Here is a 20,548-nt window from a genome sequence, read left to right on the forward strand (position 1 = left end):
GGGACAGCATATTAGTGCAATCAGTTGAGCAGTTTTTTCCTCTAGACTAGATACAAGAGGACATAGAGGTATATGGATAGGTGTGTATTTTTGGTGTGAATTGGTGTGTTGATTATATTTTTTAAATTGAAAAAGATTTCATCATGGACCTAAGTTCTTAAGAATGTGCCCATACTGGTTAAAAGAACATCATTACAATTTAGATATCAAACTATCACAATTTAAGATGTGATATAACATTAAAATATTGCATCTCTAATTTTACAGTCAAAATTCACTTTATTTAATAATCCCTTTCAGTGACTGTGTTGCAGCTGTTAATCATATAATCATGTCTTCTCTGACTTACCAGTCAGGCTGTATCCATCACTATGAGGAGACAGAGAGTCGGGTTCACTGGACAATCTGTAATCACAGCTGGCGTCTCTTTGATGAACCAAATGTAGACGACTCAGCAAATCATCGATTGTGACAATAAACTGGCAGAACGACTGCTTGGTTTTTCTGGTTGTTTTACTCTGTATGGTTGTTTTGACTGGACGACTTGCTTCTCCAAAGTAGAGGTTACAGCTTGTATCAGGATTAGCAGATCCAGGCAGAGAGCAAGTAAAGAGAACGTTTTCACCAGGAAAATACTGAACACTCAGCTGTGGTTTCTGACCTATGAAAAGATGAATGAAGAGTCATTAAATAAAAAATGAGATTATGCTTCTACTGTATCCTGTCTGCCAGGCCTGTGATTTTAAACACTGTTGGCAATTACAGACGTCCAACCGTGATACAACACCACACATCATGTGACTAAAGTAAAATGGTTTGTTTAAAATCCCATTTGTTATAAAAAAAATTGAAAAATAAACTGTTTTTCAAACATTCTGACATTAAAAAACAATTCATCAAACTAACAAAAAGCATATATTGAATACCTGCCAGCATGTGTGGCATAAAGCTCATCAAATCAGTGTTTCTGATGAAGCTTTTCCAGTTCTGATACTGCATCAAGACATAAACGGTCACTCACTGTGTATGGTGATGGAGGATGTCGCACTGTGTGGAGATGGAGAATCTTCCTCTCCGAGCTTTACAGTGTAAAAACATGTAAGTTTAACCTCAGCAGGTGAGCTCAGCAGGTGATGTGCCATCTTCAGCAGCTCAGTTCCTGTAAGTGTCTGCAGACAAGAGAGAACTCTGCCAGGTCCTCCACCGGAAGTATAGAAATGACACTGAGACTCAGAAACAGATGGTGGAGCCTCACAGTGCAGTGTGACTGAGTCTGTCTCGTTGATCACAGGTGGATTCACTGTCAGTTTAGGTGGACGAGAAGCTGAAAATGTAAACAAATGTTGGATTAAATAACTGAAATATTAATTATTCTAAAATATTTCTGATGATCAATTTATCTGTTGATTGAAAATGATGACGAGAGGCTGTATGTATGCAATGTACACTCACTTCTAATGACAATGGAGGACACATCACTCTCCTGAGATTCAGACCCATGTATGTAAGAACACGTCACTTTAACCTCAGCAGGTGAACTCTGATGTGTAATCTTCAACAGCTCAGTTCCTGTCACATTATGCTGACATGGTAATTCTTTGGCAGGTCGTCCTTTCATAGTGCTGAAATAACACGGAATCAGTTGAAGAGATGATGGAGTCTGACAGTACAGTGTGACTGAGTCTGTCTCTGTGATCACTGCTGGATCCACCGTCAGTTTAGGTGGAACAAGAGCTGAAAAATTAAATAGAGATTAAACGTACAGTATAGAAAAATGAGAAAGAAATACTGTACAGCCAAACTATGTGGGGAAGAAATTTATAGCAGACTATATGAAACAGTACATACTCTGAGTTTGGAATTAGTTTTAACAGCCTGCTGAATTATTATCAAAGACTGACCTTGTGCTTTCAACTCAGAAAAGGAATCTGTTGGATAAAAAAATGTGTTAACAAAGAAAACAGATGCAAAAGTAACAATTAAAATAAAGTAGTCATGATATAAAGTGTTACCAATACATCAGCCGGACATTTCTGTCACATGAAAAAAGTTACCCGTATTAGTGCGTACATTTAGGAGGAAAGAAACAAACATGAGGTTGAACTCACACATGAAGATGACAATCAGCAGGCGTCCAGCCATGATGGAGCTCGATAATGAAAATGACCAACAATCCTTACAAGACTTCGGTCGTTTGTCTCATGACTTAGAATAACAGTGTCGTTTTGCAGAACTTGCTCTCAACAAAGCCACAGCGAGCATCAGAGTCGTTTCACACGAACAGACAGGCCAGAAACAAATATACTTGATATCCTGTGGTGATTTATATTTAGAATAGATGGTTTTCGGGGCGCTGGTTTAGGTCAGTTGGTGGAGCAAGCGTCCCTGTGTACAGAGGCCACAGTCCTTGTCACACTGATCACAGGTTCAACTCCTGGCCTACTGATCATTTGGTGCAGATCATCCCCCGCTCTCTACTCCCCACATCTCCTCTCTCTCTTCAGCGGTCCTATGCAAGACAAGCAAAAGCCAAAAAAATTAAAATCTTAAGAATAGATGGTTTTAATTCTAACGCCTTCTTATTGTTTTGATTTTTTATTCAGGCTTTTGCCTTTATTTGTAGGACAGCTGAAGAGAAAGATAATATGAAGAAAAGTCCACCCTTTAACATTACACAGTCTTACACAGTCTTTTGTGTGTTTGATGTAACTTTATGATGAATTTGAAGTCAATGATTCAGTCAGACCTCACTTACATACAGAAGTATTTGGAGCAGGTATTTACAGAGAAAATGTTTTTGTATTTGTTTCAACCTTTATGTTACAGATGTGAAATGTTAAAAAAAAGTCTAAGATAAACAAAGATAATGCACTCTGAAGTGACATCAGAATTTTTGAAGAAATATTGGACACCCCCTCCCCCGTGACCCTCTAAGCATAAGCAGTACAGATAATTAGTTGATGGATGGAACCCCCCTAAACTCTTCTGACTCACCCCTCTCTAGGCTCCGGCCCACCAGCAGAGAGTGTAGGTGAACCACAAATGACACGATTCAGCAGACCTGAGGCCTCTTGACAGACACGTACAGCCTGGGTTTAACAGAGTACAGTATACTGACTAGAGGTTTAATGGTCAGCTTGATCAGGGTGCTAGCTCCCTGCTGTGGACAGAAAAGACACCTACTTTTATCAACTAAAGTCTGTTGCTGTTTCAGCCACATCACATTGTCTTTCTCCATCAGCAACAGCACCTACATTCTGGGATATCTGGCTTCCATGGTTCAAGCAGTGCACCTGAGCCTGCTGAGGATAGAACATTTACATTCTGTCAGTAGTTTATCTGAAACAGTGACATTTTCTTCTTGTGCACAGCAACAACACCTGTGCAGCTGTTGGCATAAACTAACAGGTAACCACATGCTGCCTTCCTCTTTTATCACCTTCTCACAACCTTCCAGCAGCGCTTCATGGTCGAGGGTTGTGAGAAGGAAAGAGCACACATGTGATCGACAGTAAACCAATTTCTCCCCCCAAAAGATCATAAATTATAAAAGTCAGGTTCAAAATTTTCCACATGGTTTTTCAAACTGTTGTTTAGGCTGTGTGTTTTCTCCATACAGTATCAAACTGTGTTTCAATGTGCCTGCACAGTGCTGTACACCATGTCCTTCAGGGCTGATGGAGGCTGGTCTTCAGAGATGGTGGAGTAAATGTGGTAAACATCACACTGAAAAAGAAAGAAACTAACCATTAATCCATATTAACTATAAACTTATGTACCAAACATATTCAATACTGTTCCTCATGCCTCACGTACGTCGTCATTTGGAGGCTCTTCATCTTCAGTTTCTCAGATCCTGTGAGTAAAAGAGAATCACACTAAGATGAATGTTTTTGGAACAATTTATAAACATATAAATAAGTGAGATGTGAAGGTTTTCAGTAAATATAAAGTGTACAATATAGTGCCTATGAGCTGTGTCAATAGTTTGACTGTCTTTACATAATGAATGAAACCTGTGCAGGGAACTGACACTACATTTATGTTGGTGTGAAGTGAAAGCAGCTCACCAGCAGGACGGTCAGCACCAGGTACATAAGTCATCACACTGTAGGTTTCATCTTTAGCTGCAGGTGTCTGTAAAGTAACAGAGTTCTTCATTAACTTTACACATTAATTCACCTTGAGGAGACTTTGTAATTAAATGTTTGATTTTTTAGCTGACGGAAAATAAAATGTTTTTATAATTACCAATCCTCCGTGATCAAGATTGCTGGTGAACATAAAGTCCTCTGCAACAGAAGGTGAACACACCTCAGTACCATATAAGACCAAACAATAAATGCAGAACAATTGTATATTCTACGTATGAATAATACAATGATGTTGTCTGACTACTAAGTGTGTAGATCATACTCATGCAGGTGTTCAGAGCAGACATTATAAACTGACAGTTATCATTATCACTCTGCTGGTCTGTTTATGCCAATGCCCTTTTGTTTTGCAGCTCCCTCCACCACTCGAATCTCTTCCTAAAGTAATGTTTCAAAATGTGGATTAACAAAGATTTACATAAGTGCTCACCAAGGGGCAATCACTATCTCTTTTCCTAATCTCTAATGGTAGGTTTCTTTGAGAGCTCTCTCAAACAGCAGGAAGGAAATATACATTCAAGTTTTACACAGAAATGTTCTCACCAGTTCTTCTGTTCCCACGGAGTAGTGCCAGTCCCAGTAAAGTAACCCCCACAGTCACTCCACAACTGGTTACTACCCACTTCCATTTCCATGTTTCTGTTTTGAAGGCCACAAACAAGAGTCAGTTTCACTTCCAACTCAAAAGCAGGAGGACTGAGTGTATCTACGGAATTTCTTCCAGTACAGACAAATATTAAACTGAGGGCCAACATATGACTTTGCAACTAATGAAAAATTAACAGGTAAATTATGTTTTAAACATGTAGAATAATTGAATTCAGGTTAAGGACATGCCACGCATCATAGTTATACATGCTGCAAAAAGACGAATATTTTCCACTATAGAGTCAGTACTGCTCATGGTGGATTCATGTTAGGTCTCTCTAAATAATATAACAAAAAGTACCGTCTAGACCTGCTCTTCTTGTAAAGTGTCTTCAGATAACTTTGGTTATGATTTGGTGATAGATACATTTAAATAAAATTGATTGATGGATTGATTAAGTGGAAATCTTGATCTGATAACACAAAAGGATGTTGGATGTTTGGCTGAGACTAAGTTGAAAAACATTTCAAACTCTAGATAGCAAAAGACATGTTTTATGCATAACTTCATTATTTCAGCCACCAAAACCAGAACACACTGAATACAAAATGGAAAGCAAAGTCTAGCTCTGATACTGATATACGGTTACTGAGTTAAATAGGTTTCTGGAATTAAGGGTGTCAAATGTATTTTTTGAAGGCAAATAAAATATAAACATTAAAACGAGGCTTTGTCTTTGTTTGTATTTGGGTTTATATAATAAGCAGTGCACAGTAGTGAGGCTAAATTCACATATGTATAAGTAACTGCATATCTATCACAACCTTCAGGAGTAACCAATAAGTATCATCATAAGTACCATCATTTGAACAAGTCGACTGACATTCAGGATAATCACTTTTTTGAAACATAGTCAGGGTGTAACGTGAATATTAAATCGTCTATGTATCAAGACAAGAATCAGCATGAATTGATGAAAAATTGAACAATTACGTCACCTGATGGTGAGTTCACTGTTGTTAGGAAAGTGGAGACACAAGTACCAGAGTTACTTTGCGTGCCAACAGTCAGACCTGGTGAAGAAAGAAAGATACCTTCTTAAATTATCATTAAAAAAAAGTCACACTTAGTTATTGTATTTATTTATCTATCCTTATTTTTAAATTGTATTTAATAACTAGCTATTTGACTTTGTGCTGCTGTAACAACCAAATTTCCCCTCTGGGGATCAATAAAGGATTATCTTATCTTATGTATAATTTTTTTTGCCTGATGTTTGTTTTGCAGGAGTAACAGGAGTAACAGGAGCAACAGGAATAACAGGAGTAACAGGAATAACAGGAATAACCGGAATAACAGGAATAACAGGAGCGACAGGAGTGGGAGCATCAGGCCTGCCAATAGTCTGTCCTGGTGAATAAAAATATTAAAAACCTTTAAAGTAACAAATAAAGTCATTTGTGATAATGTTCTGGATATCTATTAAAATGTATAACATGTCCTACCTGTGGTCATGGTGATTGTCAACATAGTCGGGGCCATGTGTGACTCTTTTCTCACAATATCTACAAGAAAAGAGGATGGAGATAGATCATTTAAATGCATGTGTGGACAGCATATTAGTACAATCAGTTGAGCAGTTTTTTCCTCTAGACTAGATACAAGAGGACTTAGAGGTATATGGATAAGTATGTATTTTTCTTAATGTGAAATTGGTGTGTAAATACATTTTTTCAATTGAAGAATATTTCATCATCGACTTAAGTTCTTAAGAATGTGCCCATACAGGTTTAAAGAACAACATTTCAATGTAGATATCAAACTGTCACAATTTAAGATTTGTTATAACATTTAAACATTGCGTCTCTAATTTTAAAGTCAAAATCACTATATTTAATATTGTGTTTCATTGGGTTCATTGCAGCTGTTAATCGTTAATTCTTGCCCTCTTTGACTTACCAGTCAGGCTGTATCCATCACTACGAGGAGACAGAGAGTCAGGTTCACTGGACAATCTGTAATCACAGCTGGCGTCTCTTTGATGAACCAAATGTAGACGACTCAGCAAATCATCGATTGTGACAATAAACTGGCAGAACGACTGCTTGTTTTTTCTGGTTGTTTTACTCTGTATGGTTGTTTTGACTGGACGACTTGTTTCTCCAAAGTAGAGGTTACATCTTGTATCAGGATTAGCAGATCCAGGCAGAGAGCAAGTAAAGAGAACGTATTCACCAGGAAAATGCTGAAGAGTCAGCTGTGGTTTCTGACCTACAAAAAGATGAATGAAGAGTCATTAAATAAAAAATGGTATTATGCTTCTAAAGTACACTGTGTGACAGGTCGGTGATTTTAAACACTGTTGACATTTACAGATGTCCAACCGTGATACAACACCACACACATTATGTGACTACAGTTAACTGAAATAGTAATTCTGTGTAAAATCTGAAGTGAAGTTGTCAAACTAACCATTATTCAAATCGCTCATCCCCTCTGCAATTAGATTACTAAACATTCTTTAGGTTTTATATTTCTTCTTTTTATCCTTTTATGAGGACTGATCATTTCATTGTTTTACTCATTTTGTCTATATACCAATCAGTTTACTTAATGTCAGTATTCATTTTAGATCTTATTTCATGTTTTGGGTCTTATGTATAATTTGTTGTCTGTACGGCCTACCAAAGTCTGTATGTAACAAATCCATTTTTCTGATTAAATAAGCATTTTTTGTTCTGATACTGCATCAAGACATAAACAGTCACTCACTGTGTATGGTGATGGAGGATGTCGCACTGCGTGGAGATGGAGAATTTTCCTTTCCGAGCTTTACAGTGTAAAAACATGTTAGTTTAACCTCAGCAGGTGAGCTCCGCAGGTGATGTGCCATCTTCAGCAGCTCAGTTCCTGTAAGTGTCTGCAGACAAGAGAGGACTCTGCCAGGTCCTCCACCGGAAGTATTGAAATGACACTGAGACTCAGAAACATATGGTGGAGGCTGACAGAGCAGTGTGACTGAGTCTGTCTCGTTGATCACAGGTGGATTCACTGTCAGTTTAGGAGGAAGAGAAGCTGAAAATGTAAACAAATGTTGGATTAAATAACTGAAATATTAATTATTCTAAAATATCTCTGATGATCAATTTATCTGTTGATTGAAAATGATGACGAGAGGCTGTATGTATGCAATGTACACTCACTTCTAATGACAATGGAGGACACATCACTCTGAGGAGATTCAGACCCATGTAGGTAAGAACACGTCACTTTAACCTCAGCAGGCGAACTCTGATGTGTAATCTTCAACAGCTCAGTTCCTGTCACAGTATGCTGACAAGGTAATTCTTTGGCAGGCCGTCCTTTCATAGTGCGGAAATAACACGGAATCAGGGGAAGAGGTGATGGAGTCTGACAGTACAGTGTGACTGAGTCTGTCTCTGTGATCACTGCTGGATTCACCGTCAGTTTAGGTGGAACAAGAGCTGAAATATTAAATAGAGATTAAATGTAAAGTATAGAAAAATGAGAAAGAAATACTGTACAGCCAAACTATGTGGGGAAGAAATGTCAAACTTATAGCAGACCATATGTAACAGTACATACTCTGAGTTTGGAATTAGTTTTAACAGCCTGCTGAATTATTATCAAAGACTGACCTTGTGCTTTCAACTCAGAAAAGGAATCTGTTGGATAAAAAAATGTGTTAACAAAGAAAACAGATGCAAAAGTAACAAGTAAAATAAAGTAGTCATAATATAAAGTGTTACCAATACATCAGCCGGACATTTCTGTCACATGAAAAAAGTTACCTGTATTAGTGCGTACATTTAGGGGGAAAGAAACAGACATGAGGTTGAACTCACACATGAAGACGACAATCAGCAGGCGTCCAGCCATGATGGAGCTCGATAATGAAAATGATCAACAATCCTTACAAGACTTCACTTGTGTGTCTCATGACTTCGAACAACAGTGTCTTTTTGCAGAACTTGCGATCAACAAAACCACAGCGAGCAACAGAGTCGTTTCACACGAACAGACAGGCCACAAACACACATACTTGATATCCTGTGGTGATTTATATTTAGAATAGATGGTTTTCGGGGGAGCTGGTTTAGCTCAGTTGGTGGAGCAAGCGTCCCTGTGTACAGAGGACACAGTCCTTGTCACACTGATCACAGGTTCAACTCCTGGTATGCTGATCATTTGGTGCAGATCATCCCCCGCTCTCTACTCCCCACATCTCCTCTCTCTCTTCAGCGGTCCTATGCAAGACAAGCAAAAGCCAAAAAAAAAAAAATCTTAAGAATTGATGGTTTTAATTCTAACGCCTTCTTATTGTTTTGATTTTTTATTCAGGCTTTTGCCTTTATTTGTAGGACAGCTGAAGAGAAAGATAATATGAAGAAAAGTCCACCCTTTAACATTACACAGTCTTACACAGTCTTTTGTGTGTTTGATGTAAATTTATGATGAGTCAGACCTCACTTCAAATACAGGAAGTATTTGGAGCAGGTATCTACAGAGAAAATGTTTTTGTATTTGTTTCAACCTTTATGTTACAGATGTGAAATGTTAAAAAAATGTCTAAGATAAACAAAGATAATGCACTCTGAAGTGACATCAGAATTTTTGCAGTAATATTGGACACCCCCTCCCCCGTGATCCTCAAAGCATAAGCAGTACAGATAATTAGTTGATGGATGGAACCCCCCTAAACTCTTCTGACTCACCCCTCTCTAGGCTCCGGCCCACCAGCAGAGTGTGTAGGTGAACCACAAATGACACGATTCAGCAGACCTGAGGCCTCTTGACAGACACGTACAGCCTGGGTTTAACAGAGTACAGTATACTGACTAGAGGTTTAATGGTCAGTTTGATCAGGGTGCTAGCTCCCTGCTGTGGACAGAAAAGACACCTACTTTTATCAACTAAAGTCTGTTGCTGTTTCAGCCACATCACATTGTCCTTCTCCATCAGCAACAGCACCTACATTCTGGGATATCTGGCTTCCATGGTTCAAGCAGTGCACCTGAGCCTGCTGAGGATGAAACATTTACATTCTGTCAGTAGTTTATCTGAAATAGTGACATGTTGTTCTTGTGCACAGCAAAAACACCTGTGCAGCTGTTGGCATAAACTAACAGGTAACCACATGCTGCCTTCCTCTTTTATCACCTTCTCACAACCTTCCAGCAGCGCTTCATGGTCGAGGGTTGTGAGAAGGAAAGAGCACACATGTGATCGACAGTAAATCAATTTCTCCCCCCAAAAGATCATAAATTATAAAAGTCAGGTTCAAAATTTTCCACATGGTTTTTCAAACTGTTGTTTAGGCTGTGTGTTTTCTGTTTCTCCATACAGTATCAAATTGGGTTTCAATGTGCCTGCACAGTGCTGTACACCATGTCCTTCAGGGCTGGTCTTCAGAGATGGTGGAGTAAATGTGGTAAACATCACACTGAAAAAGAAAGAAACTAACCATTAATCCATATTAACTATAAACTTATGTACCAAACATATTCAATACTGTTCCTCATGCCTCACTTACGTCCTCATTGTTTTTGGAACTTCATATCTTCATATGTATAAAATATAAACATATAAATAAGTGAGATGTGAAGGGGGAACTGACACTACATTTCTGTTGGTGTAAAGTGAAAACAGCTCACCAGCAGGACGGTCAGCACCAGGTACATAAGTCATCACACTGTAGGTTTCATCTTTACCTGCAGGTGTCTGTAAAGTAACAGAGTTCTTCATTAACTTTACACATTAATTCACCTTGAGGAGACTTTGTAATTAAATGTTTGATTTTTAAGCTGACGGAAAATAAAATGTTTTTATAATTACCAATCCTCCGTGATCAAGATTGCTTGTGAACATAAAGTCCTCTGCAACAGAAGGTGAACACACCTCAGTACCATATAAGACCAAACAATAAATGCAGAACAATTGTATATTCTACGTATGAATAATACAATGATGTTGTCTGACTACTAAGTGTGTAGCTCAAACTCATGCAGGTGTTCAGAGCAGACATTATAAACTGACAGTTATCATTAAGGCCACAAAGGCCAAAAGGCCACAAACAAGAGTCAGTTTCACTTCCAACTCAAAAGCAGGAGGACTGAGTGTATCTACGGAATTTCTTCCAGTGCAGACAAATATAAAACTGAGGGACAACATATGACTTTGCAACTAATGAAAAATGAACAGATAAATTATGGTTTAAACATGTAGAATAATTGAATTCAGGTTAAGGACATGCCACGCATCATAGTTATACATGCTGCAAAAAGACAGAATATTTTCCTCTATAGAGTCAGTACTGCTCATGGTGGATTCATGTTAGGTCTCTCTAAATAATATAACAAAAAGTACCGTCTAGACCTGCTCTTCTTGTAAAGTGTCTTCAGATAACTTTGGTTATGATTTGGTGATAGATACATTTTTTGTGTGTTTCTTGAAGGCAAATAAAATATAAACCATAAAACAAGGCTTTGTCTTTGTTTGTATTTGGGTTTATATAATAAGCAGTGCACAGTAGTAAGGCTAAATTCACATATGTATAAGTAACTGCATATCTATCACAACCTTCAGGAGTAACCAATAAGCATCCATCATTTGAACAAGTCGATTGACATTCAGGATAATCGCTTTTTTGAAACATAGTCAGGGTGTAACGTGAATATTAAATCATCTATCAGTATCAGTAATTTCAGTGCTAATTTTGGAGCTTTTCTCTCCGAGTAGTTGTTTAAGCCTTTGTGATAGTGTACATGGACTTCTACAGAGAGCAAAGATTTGAAAAATCATAACTTAAAATAAATTATTTGGAGGGCTTTAGATTATTATCATTATTATCATTAAATACACACAGAGCATTACACATTATGTGCCATATAAAAAACAGTGTCTGCCTTTATAAAAAAACATTGACATAGTTCTCACCAGCTCTTCTTTTGTTACAGAGAACGGCTGAAACCATCAACATGACGCCCACAGTAACTCCACAACCAGCAGCAGCAGCTGCAGCAATCATCCATATCCTCCTTTGTGCTTTAAAACACAAGCCAGAAATTAGTGTCAGTTTTGCCTCTCACAACATGTTCTGTTCATAACTTAATTATTACATCCACCAAAAACCACAACACACTAAATACAAAATGGAAAGCAAAGTCAGGGCTGGACAGGGCCGTAGAAGGGCATCAACCCAGCAGCAGGAGCGATATTTGCTACTTTGTGTGAGGAGGAACAGGAGGAGCACTGCCAGAACCCTACAAAATGACCTCCAGCAGGCTACTGGCTTGCATGTTTCTGGCCAAACTGTGGGAAACAGTCTCTATGAGGGTGGCATGAGGGCCTGACGTCCTCTAATGGGACCTGTGCTCACAGCCCAGCACTGTGCAGCTCAATTAGCATTTGCCAGAGAACACCAGAATTGGCAGGTCCGCCACTGGCGCCCCGTTCTCTTCACAGATGAGAGCAGGTTCACACTGAGCACATGTGACAGACGTAAAAGAGTCTGGAGATGCCGTGGTGAACGTTATGCTGCCTGTAACATCATCCAGCATGACCGGTTTGGCGGTGGGTCAGTGATGGTCTGGGGAGGCATTTCCTTGGAAGGCCGCACAGACCTCCATGTCATAGCCAATGGTACCCTGACTGCTGTTAGGTACCGGGATGACATCCTCCAAGCAATTGTTAGACCTTATGGTGGTGCAGTGGGTTCCTCCTGGTGCAGGACAATGCCCGTCCTCATGTGGCCAGAGTGTGTAGGCAGTTCCTGGATGACGAAGGCATTGATCCCATTGACTGGCCCTCTCACTCCCCTGACCTAAATCCAACTGAGCACCTATGGGACATTATGTATCGGTGCATCAGACGCCGCCAAGTACCGCCACAGACTGTCCTGGAGCTCACTGATGCCCTGATCCAGGTCTGGGAGGAGATCCCCCAGGACACCATCCGCCGACTCATCAGGAGCATGCCCAGACGTTGTCGGGAGTGCATGCGGGCATGTGGGGGCCATACGCACTACTGAGTCACATCATGAGTTGCCATGATGATATTCACGCAAGTTGGATCAGCCTGTGATTTCAATTTTTTACTCTGATTTTGGGTGTGATTTTGAATCCAACCCTCAATGGGCTGATGATTTTGGTTTCCACTGACCATTGTTACATCATTTTATTCTCAACAAATTATACAATGTATATCAGTAAAGATTTTCAACTTGAAATTTTTGAGCTGTGTACATATGTAAGCAACTGCATAACCATCACACAAATATGAACAATTACGTCACCTGATGGTGAGTTCACTGTTGTTTGGAAGGTGGAGACAAAACTACCAGAGTTACTTTGCGTGCCAACCGTCACACCTGGTGAAGAAAGAAAGATACCTTCTTAAACAGTCGTAATCATTGAAAACACTTAGTCACACTTAGTACATGTATAATTTTATTACCTGATGTTTGTTTTGCCGGAGTAACAGGAGTAACAGGAGCAACAGGAGCAACAGGAGTAACAGGAGTAACAGGAGTAACAGGAGCAACAGGAGCAACAGGAGTAACAGGAGTAACAGGAGTAACAGGAGCAACAGGAGTAACAGGAGTAACAGGAGCAACAGGAGTGGGAGCATCAGGCCTGCCAATAGTCTGTCCTGGTGAATAAAAATATTTAAAAACCTTTAAAGTAACAAATAAAGTGATTTGTGATAATGTTCTGGATATCTATTAAAATGTATAACATGTCCTACCTGTGGTCATGGTGATTGTCCACATAGGCGGGGCCATGTGTGACTCTTTTCTCACAACATCTACAAGAGAAGAAGATGGAAATAGACTGGACTAACTCATATATATAGACCGTTCTATGGGACAGCATATTGGTGCAATCAGTTGAGCAGTTTTTTCCTCTAGACTAGATACAAGAGGACATAGAGGTATATGGATAGGTGTGTATTTTTGGTGTGATTTGGTGTGTTGATTATATTTTTTTAATTGAAAATTGATCCTGAGTTCTTAAGAATGTGCACATACTGGTTAAAAGAACATCATTACAATTTAGATATCAAACTATCACAATTTAAGATGTGATATAACATTAAAATATTGCATCTCTAATTTTACAGTCAAAATTCACTTTATTTAATAATCCCTTTCAGTGACTGTGTTGCAGCTGTTAATCATATAATCATTACTTCTCTGACTTACCAGTCAGGCTGTATCCATCACTACGAGGAGACAGAGAGTCGGGCTCACTGGACAATCTGTAATCACAGCTGGCGTCTCTTTGATGAACTAAATGTAGACGACTCAGCAAATCATCGATTGTGACAATAAACTGGCAGAACGACTGCTTGTTTTTTCTGGTTGTTTTAATCTGTATGGTTGTTTTGACTGGACGACTTGCTTCTCCAAAGTAGAGGTTACATCTTGTATCAGGATTAGCAGATCCAGGCAGAGAGCAAGTAAAGAGAACGTATTCACCAGGAAAATGCTCAACACTCAGCTGTGGTTTCTGACCTACAAAAAGATGAATGAAGAGTCATTAAATAAAAAATGAGATTATGCTTCTACTGTATCCTGTCTGCCAGGCCTGTGATTTTAAACACTGTTGATATTTACAGACGTCCAACCGTGATACAACACCACACATCATGTGACTAAAGTAAAATGGTTACTCTGTTTATAATCACATTTGTCATAAGAAAAATGGAAAAATAAACTTTTTCTCAGAACAAACATTCTGACATCAAAAAAAAAATTCAAACTAACAAAAAGCATATATTGAATACCTGTGAGCATGTGTGGCATAAAGCTCATCAAATCAGTGTTTCTGATGAAGCTTTTCCAGTTCTGATACTGCATCAAGACATAAACAGTCACTCACTGTGTATGGTGATGGAGGATGTCACACTGTGTGGAGATGGAGAATCCTCCTCTCCGAGCTCTACAGTGTAAAAACATGTTAGTTTAACCTCAGCAGGTGAGCTCAGCAGGTGATGTGCCATCTTCAGCAGCTCAGTTCCTGTAAGTGTCTGCAGACAAGAGAGGACTCTGCCAGGTCCTCCACCGGAAGGACACTGACACTCAGAAACAGATGGTGGAGCCTCACAGTGCAGTGTGACTGAGTCTGTCTCTTTGATAACCAGAGGATTCACTGTCAGTTTAGGTGGAACAAGAGCTGAAAAATGTAGAGGTAAACAAATGTCATACCACACATGTAATAGTTGCATTAAGATAATAACATTCCTAATGAGCACTTTAATTTAATTTACAGTATAATGTGGAGAAAATGTACTGTACATCCAAAATGTGAAAAGTGTTAAAAAATTATAGATGGACATTAAAACAATTAAAATCTAGAACTGACCATGTGCTTTTAACTCAGCAAAGGAATCTGTCAAAGAAAAATGTGTTAACAAAGGAAACAGATGTATAACATTAGTTGGAGTACTCTTTACTATTACATCTCAACATGATGTAAAGAAAGCATGCTGAAACCAACACATTATGGTCTAATATTACTTATTAATTTTGTGATTTATCTAGCTTACAATTACCTCAAATAAAATGAAAGGACACAGAGATGAGGTTAAACTTACACACGAAGACGACCAACAGCAGGAGTCCAGCCATGATGAAGCTCAATTATGTGAATGACCAACAATCCTGTTAAGGCCTCACTTGTGTCTCACACAAAAACTTTTGTCTTGCAGAACACTTGCTCTAAACAAAACCACAGCACGCATCAATTCATAAAAAAAGACTTGTTAATAAAAGGCCCAGTACATGTGGTGCTGTATATCTATAATAAACTCCCCACTCAGTGTTGGTTGACTGTTTCAGAGAAATTAAAGATGGTTTAATTTCATTCTGTCTTAATGTTTGTCTTACTGCCCTTACTGGAAACCGACAGGTCTAGTGCGAGGTGTTTATCACATGAAGAACCCAGCTTGTAATATGACGGTATCTTTTGTGTTTTTGAAATAACCCTGTGATAAAATTGAAGACAGTCAACAAAGCTTCAGTTGGACTGCAAATAAAATACTTAAAAATACAGGAAGTATATAGTGCAGGTATTTATAGACAGACATTTCTTTAACATTTCAAATCTGTGACATGAAGGTTGAAATTAATAAACAATACAGACAGATAATGCACTTTGAGTTCCCTGCTGTGGACAAAAGGACACCTACTTTTATCAACCAAAATCTTCACATCACTTTGTCCTTTTCCATCAGTAACAGCACCTAAAGACTTGGACTTCTGTCTTTCATGATTCAAGCAGTGCACCTTGGCCCGCTTAATGTGGAAAAATTACATTCTGCTAGCAGTTTATCTGAAACGGTGACCTTTTGTTCTTGTGCTCAGCAACAACACCCGTGTAACTGTTCACATGAACTAGCAGGTAACCACAAACTGTCTTCCTCTTTTATCACCTTCTCACAACTGTGAGAAGGAAAGACCACACATATGACCCGATGTGTACAGTATAAAAATTGCTTCGTGTTTTCTATTTCTCCATACAGTATAAAAATTGGGTTTCAACATGCCTGCACAGTGCTGTACACCATGTCCTTCAGGGCTGATGGAGGCTGGTCTTAAGAGACGGTTTTGCATTTCATACCATCATATGTTTACAATAAGAAGAAAATTAGAAGTGAGATGTGCAGGTTTTCTGTTGATAAAAGAAGAATATGGCCCATAGTTACTATAGCATTTATGTTGGTGTAAAATGAAAAGCAGCCAGCCAGCAGGACAGTAAGCACCAGGTACTGATGTGATCAATCTGTAGGTTTCATCTTTACCTGCAGGTAACTGTAAGTTAACAGAAGGTTGGAGAGGAAGTGAGAGGATTAACTTTCCACATTAATTCACCTTGAGAAGCATTAAATGCTAGATATTATACAATACAACACAACAGCATAAATACCACAGTACTCTACGTTGTATGTAAGAATAACACAGTGACGTTGCCTATGACGTTGACGTAGCCATAAACATAATATCGAGAGGGATGTTTTTTCTCCCCAAACATGTCTGTGATTTACATGCTCTCTCGCAAGAGTTTAAGGGGGAAGGTGAATGCGCTTTCCCCATTAATTTAACAAATAGCATCCTGCTGCACTTAAGCAAGCAGTCCATAACTTAATTTAAAAAAGATCTTACAGCTTTCTAGAAAATGTAAATAAACAAAAAAGGGTGAAAAGGAGAGAATCACAGCACTACACAATATGTTGGATTAACTAAGATTTGTGTTTACTTATGTGTTCACCAGGAACAATAGCTCTTACTACTCGTCTGAGCTCTCTCAAACAGCAGGGAGGAAATAAACATTCAAGTTTTACTGGAAACATGAATCAAGTTCTCACCAGTTCTTCTTTTGGTACAGAGTAGTGCCAGTCCCAGTAAAGTTACACTCACAGTCAGTCCACAACCGGTTACTACTCACTTCCATTTCCATGTTTCTGATTTGAAGCCAAAAAAAAAAAAAAAAGTCAGATTCACTTCCAACACAAAAGCAGGAGCATTGAGCGTATCTACTGACTTTTAAATATAAAACTGAAGGACAACATATCACTTTTGAACAGATAAAAATGAAAGATTAAAGTTGTAAACATGAGGAATCATTGAATTCAGGTTAGGAACATGCTAAGCGTCATGGTTATACATACTGCTTGAACCCAGCTGATAGACATAATTAAGGGCCTTATTAAAAGTCTAATCTAAAAAGTATATTCAGGAAATTAACAACTGTACATCTTGACTTGTATTATGCACTTTTATGAGTTGCACCTGTATTCTTGTCTCGTGAATTCAGAATCATAAGACTCCAAAAAAGCAGAGGTCACACTAAATCCAATACTCAGATAAGTATTAACTGTTTCATCAACAATTTCAATAAATATCTAAATAATATATTCAACATTTTCTTGTAAGTTTCTGAAAAAAAATACCTAGGACACATTTCTCATTCTCCTATATCTCTGATAAATCAATTAATTGTTAGGAAAATGTGTTAGTTGTGTCAGCTATGGGGTATAATGTGGAGCAGGATTTGCGGTAATCGAGGTAACTACAGGGTTAACTCTTGGTTTTCAGTACTACAAAGGTGGTTCACTTCTAACTGGGGTAGATCACTATGGTAACTTATGCCTAACCTGAACCAGAAACTTATGTTCGACAGAAATAACGGTATAACAAAATATATCTTACCAGAAAACAAAAGTCAAGAAAAAAAAAAGTCAAATAGATAAAGATAAATAAAGAGTGTGACTTTGTGAACTTTGACAAATTCACTTGTCAGTCTGCAGAACTGGCTGTCAGGAATCCACAGCTAACATCAAAGCTGAACCACACAAAAAAAAATCAGGCCACAGAAACACACACAATTCACATTTTAGTTTCCTCTCTCCTCTCCTGGTGGGAGGGACTAAGATGCAAGTGAAAGACGCAAGTGAAGGAAGCATGGATGCAATTTAAGCGACATGAGAAGAAGCCAGAGTGTCTTCATCATATGTTCACCATCTGCTTACATCTGTACATGACATGTGTTTATCCAGTGATCATGGACTGCTGGAAGCGGACATGCAGCAATGTCAAAATGTCACCTTAAACCTTAATGTACAAATATATATACCAGTCTTTTTCAGTTATTTTTAAATAAATTCCACATGTTTATAGCAATGACTGTATAGGCAGTTGAACCAGGGTTACTCACCTAGGTACTTCTGCATTTTTTAGGGCGAACATATTTTACTTTTACTCACTTTTCAAGTGCGATACCTTTCTCCTCTAAAGCAGCTGGTGCCTCTGAGGCACTGCTGTTGGTATTTGCATCTCTAAGGGGAAAAAATCATCAGACATGACTTCATATATCTTCAAGTCATTTCCTTTTCTTGACCTCCAAAATTCACGATATGATGGTGCACTCTTGCACGATCCATCTTTTTCCAAATAAAAAGGAATGTCAATGTTTTTGCAAAAAAGTAAAATGACTTGAGCTATCCACATCCACCCACAACAAAAAATGTAAAAGTGAACAAAGACGGTGTATGGCGTCTTTCGCTACGATCCCTGACGGCTTTAATGATCCCTAATGATTTGCACCTGGCGCGATGTGATTTACCTGGTGTCATTTCACCGGAAGCGACCGCATAAAGACGGAGACGCGGAACGTGCTGATGTAGTGTCCTACTTTTAGACTTAATAATACTTGCTCATTGACGGTCTTGGTTACCTTTTTTATATTGAATTCTTAGTAATGCCTCCTAAAAAGCAAGCAGTAGACACTGCCGATGCTCCTGTGTCCTCCAGCGATCCTCCAGTGGAGGAGAAAGTCGAGAAAAAATCAGGTCTGAGCGCAAATCGTCAAAAACGCGATTTTGCGTGTACATATATCAAGAGTTGTGGTCATGTTTTTGAAACCTTCCTACTTACCAAAATGTTATCTTTTGTTTTCTCTGTAGACGCCGCGGCAGTGCGCAAACTTGCAGCTCATCCCTCTACAGCCATCATGGTGAGAGAAGCACTTAAAGAGCTGGACTCACGCAAAGGCGTTTCGTCCCAGGCCATACAGAATTACATCAAGCAAAAATACCCCTCCGTGGATTTGGTTCGGCTGAAGCACTTAGTCCGCAGAGCCCTGAAAAAGGGGATCGAGACTGGCACGCTGGTGCGGCCTGCCAACTCCAATGTCACTACCGGCGCAACAGGAAAATTTAGGGTAAGATGCAAATTCTACAGTTTGATCAAAGCGTGTCAAATGACGTAAGTAATTTGGCTTATTCTTGGTCTCCTTAAGCTTGCGCCAAAAGTAAAGGAGGCCAAGGCAAAATCTGAGAACACAGATCCAAATGTGCAAAAAGTTCCAAAAGCAGCCAAGGATGGAGCCAAGAAGCCCAAAAAAGCAGGTATGAAATGTTTAAATAACTACAGGCAGAAATAAAAGCTATTTTATTAGATGTCCATTTTAAATGGCATGTTGCCTCTTAAAGGTGCCCCAAAGAAGAAAGACAAAGCCACTGAAGAGGCCAAGTCAGAAGAGGTAAGCGAATGCTCTTTATTATAAAATGTTGACATTATTTTGACTGGTGTCTTAAGAATGCCCAACTTGAAGATGGGGCACTTGTCAATTTTATCTATGGTGGGAATTACAGATGTCTTATAAAGTAATTTTCTTTTCTTTTTTTGGTGGCATGGCTGAACTTAAATGTATTTGTTTTTTTTAACAGCAGTGCTTTGGCAAAAGTCCAATCAAAATAAACAAAACCATGGACTTAAATACTTATAACTTATTAACTATTTATACTATATGTGGCCTCGTGTTCCCTTTTTCCAATTTAGGACCCAAAGCCTCCTAAAAAGTCAAAGAAAGATGAAGAGGCTGCTCCAGCAAAAGCTGCTCCAGCAAAGAAGCCAAAATCTAAAAAAGCTGCAGAGAAGGGAGATGATGAGGAAACCTCTGATTCAGCCAAAACTAAAGCAGCAAAGACCACAAAGGAGGCAGCAAAGACTACCAAGGAGGCGAAGGCAGGAAAGGCCTCCCAGACTAAGGCTGCTAAAGCAGGAAGTGATGCCCCTGCTCCTAAAGCACCTGGAAAACGAGGGAAGAAGACTGCAGAGTAAAATTATAGCTCTTAACTGGTGTTTTATACTGTTTTTGTTTTGCAATAAAATTCTAATTTTGGAGCTCTTGTGTGCATTTCTTTTGAAGACCCATTAAACTGGTGCTCTACTTTGACCAAAGGGCTTAACAAAACATGTTAGCTGTAGTGAGACATGAAAAAA

The 20,548-nt window shown here is 38.8% G+C and overlaps 2 protein-coding genes and 1 long non-coding RNA gene across 8 annotated transcripts; 1 reads left to right on the top strand and 2 right to left on the bottom strand.

Moving 5' to 3' along the window:
- Positions 1–355: 355 nt before the first annotated feature.
- On the bottom strand, positions 356–2,152 carry LOC138605883 (uncharacterized). The gene is made up of 4 exons (XR_011309337.1): positions 1,902–2,152; positions 1,453–1,734; positions 1,022–1,324; positions 356–661 (listed from the first exon to the last, which is right to left on the bottom strand). It is a non-coding gene; the product is annotated as an uncharacterized lncRNA (long non-coding RNA).
- Positions 2,153–2,157: 5 nt separating this feature from the next.
- On the bottom strand, positions 2,158–8,667 carry LOC138605882 (uncharacterized). Of its 6 annotated transcripts, XR_011309335.1 has the most exons (13): positions 8,610–8,667; positions 8,403–8,429; positions 7,947–8,228; positions 7,516–7,818; positions 6,703–7,014; positions 6,249–6,308; positions 5,742–5,816; positions 4,698–4,793; positions 4,252–4,292; positions 4,071–4,155; positions 3,817–3,856; positions 2,995–3,726; positions 2,158–2,509 (listed from the first exon to the last, which is right to left on the bottom strand). XR_011309335.1 is itself a non-coding variant. In XM_069678338.1 (12 exons), the coding sequence occupies exons 1-12, from the start codon at positions 8,641–8,643 to the stop codon at positions 3,669–3,671; spliced, it is 1,395 nt and encodes a 464-aa protein (XP_069534439.1). In that variant the 5' UTR covers positions 8,644–8,667; the 3' UTR covers positions 2,563–3,668. The 6 variants fall into 6 exon arrangements, 5 of the variants coding, with proteins under 5 accessions (XP_069534439.1, XP_069534438.1, XP_069534441.1 ...); XM_069678338.1 differs by lacking the exon at positions 2,158–2,509 and having other exon boundaries at positions 2,563–3,726; positions 4,071–4,137; XM_069678337.1 differs by lacking the exon at positions 2,158–2,509 and having other exon boundaries at positions 2,563–3,726.
- Positions 8,668–19,022: 10,355 nt separating this feature from the next.
- On the top strand, positions 19,023–20,386 carry h1m (linker histone H1M). The gene is made up of 5 exons (XM_069679036.1): positions 19,023–19,113; positions 19,228–19,484; positions 19,563–19,671; positions 19,756–19,805; positions 20,105–20,386. Exons 1-5 carry the CDS (start codon positions 19,023–19,025, stop codon positions 20,384–20,386), a joined length of 789 nt encoding a protein of 262 aa, XP_069535137.1.
- The last annotated feature ends 162 nt before the right edge of the window (positions 20,387–20,548 follow it).

This window comes from Semicossyphus pulcher, unplaced genomic scaffold (assembly GCF_022749685.1).
Source record: "Semicossyphus pulcher isolate SPU_LCO1_2020_fin unplaced genomic scaffold, fSemPul1.0.p SCAF_3, whole genome shotgun sequence".
Classification (NCBI taxonomy): domain Eukaryota; kingdom Metazoa; phylum Chordata; class Actinopteri; order Labriformes; family Labridae; genus Semicossyphus; species Semicossyphus pulcher.

Bases quoted from the DNA above. Each gene is read 5' to 3' on its own strand.
- LOC138605882 (XM_069678337.1), bottom strand. From the start codon at position 8,643: ATGGCTGGACGCCTGCTGATTGTCGTCTTCATGT. The intron at 8,430-8,609 runs GTGAGTTCAACC...TTTATCCAACAG, and splicing joins GCTGATTGTCGTCTTCATGT to ATTCCTTTTCTGAGTTGAAA. The intron at 6,309-6,702 runs GTAAGTCAAAGA...CTTTTCTTGTAG, and splicing joins TGATGGATACAGCCTGACTG to ATATTGTGAGAAAAGAGTCA.
- h1m (XM_069679036.1), top strand. From the start codon at position 19,023: ATGCCTCCTAAAAAGCAAGCAGTAGACACTGCCGATGCTCCTGTGTCC. The intron at 19,114-19,227 runs GTCTGAGCGCAA...TTTTCTCTGTAG, and splicing joins GAAAGTCGAGAAAAAATCAG to ACGCCGCGGCAGTGCGCAAA. The intron at 19,806-20,104 runs GTAAGCGAATGC...TTTCCAATTTAG, and splicing joins AAGAGGCCAAGTCAGAAGAG to GACCCAAAGCCTCCTAAAAA.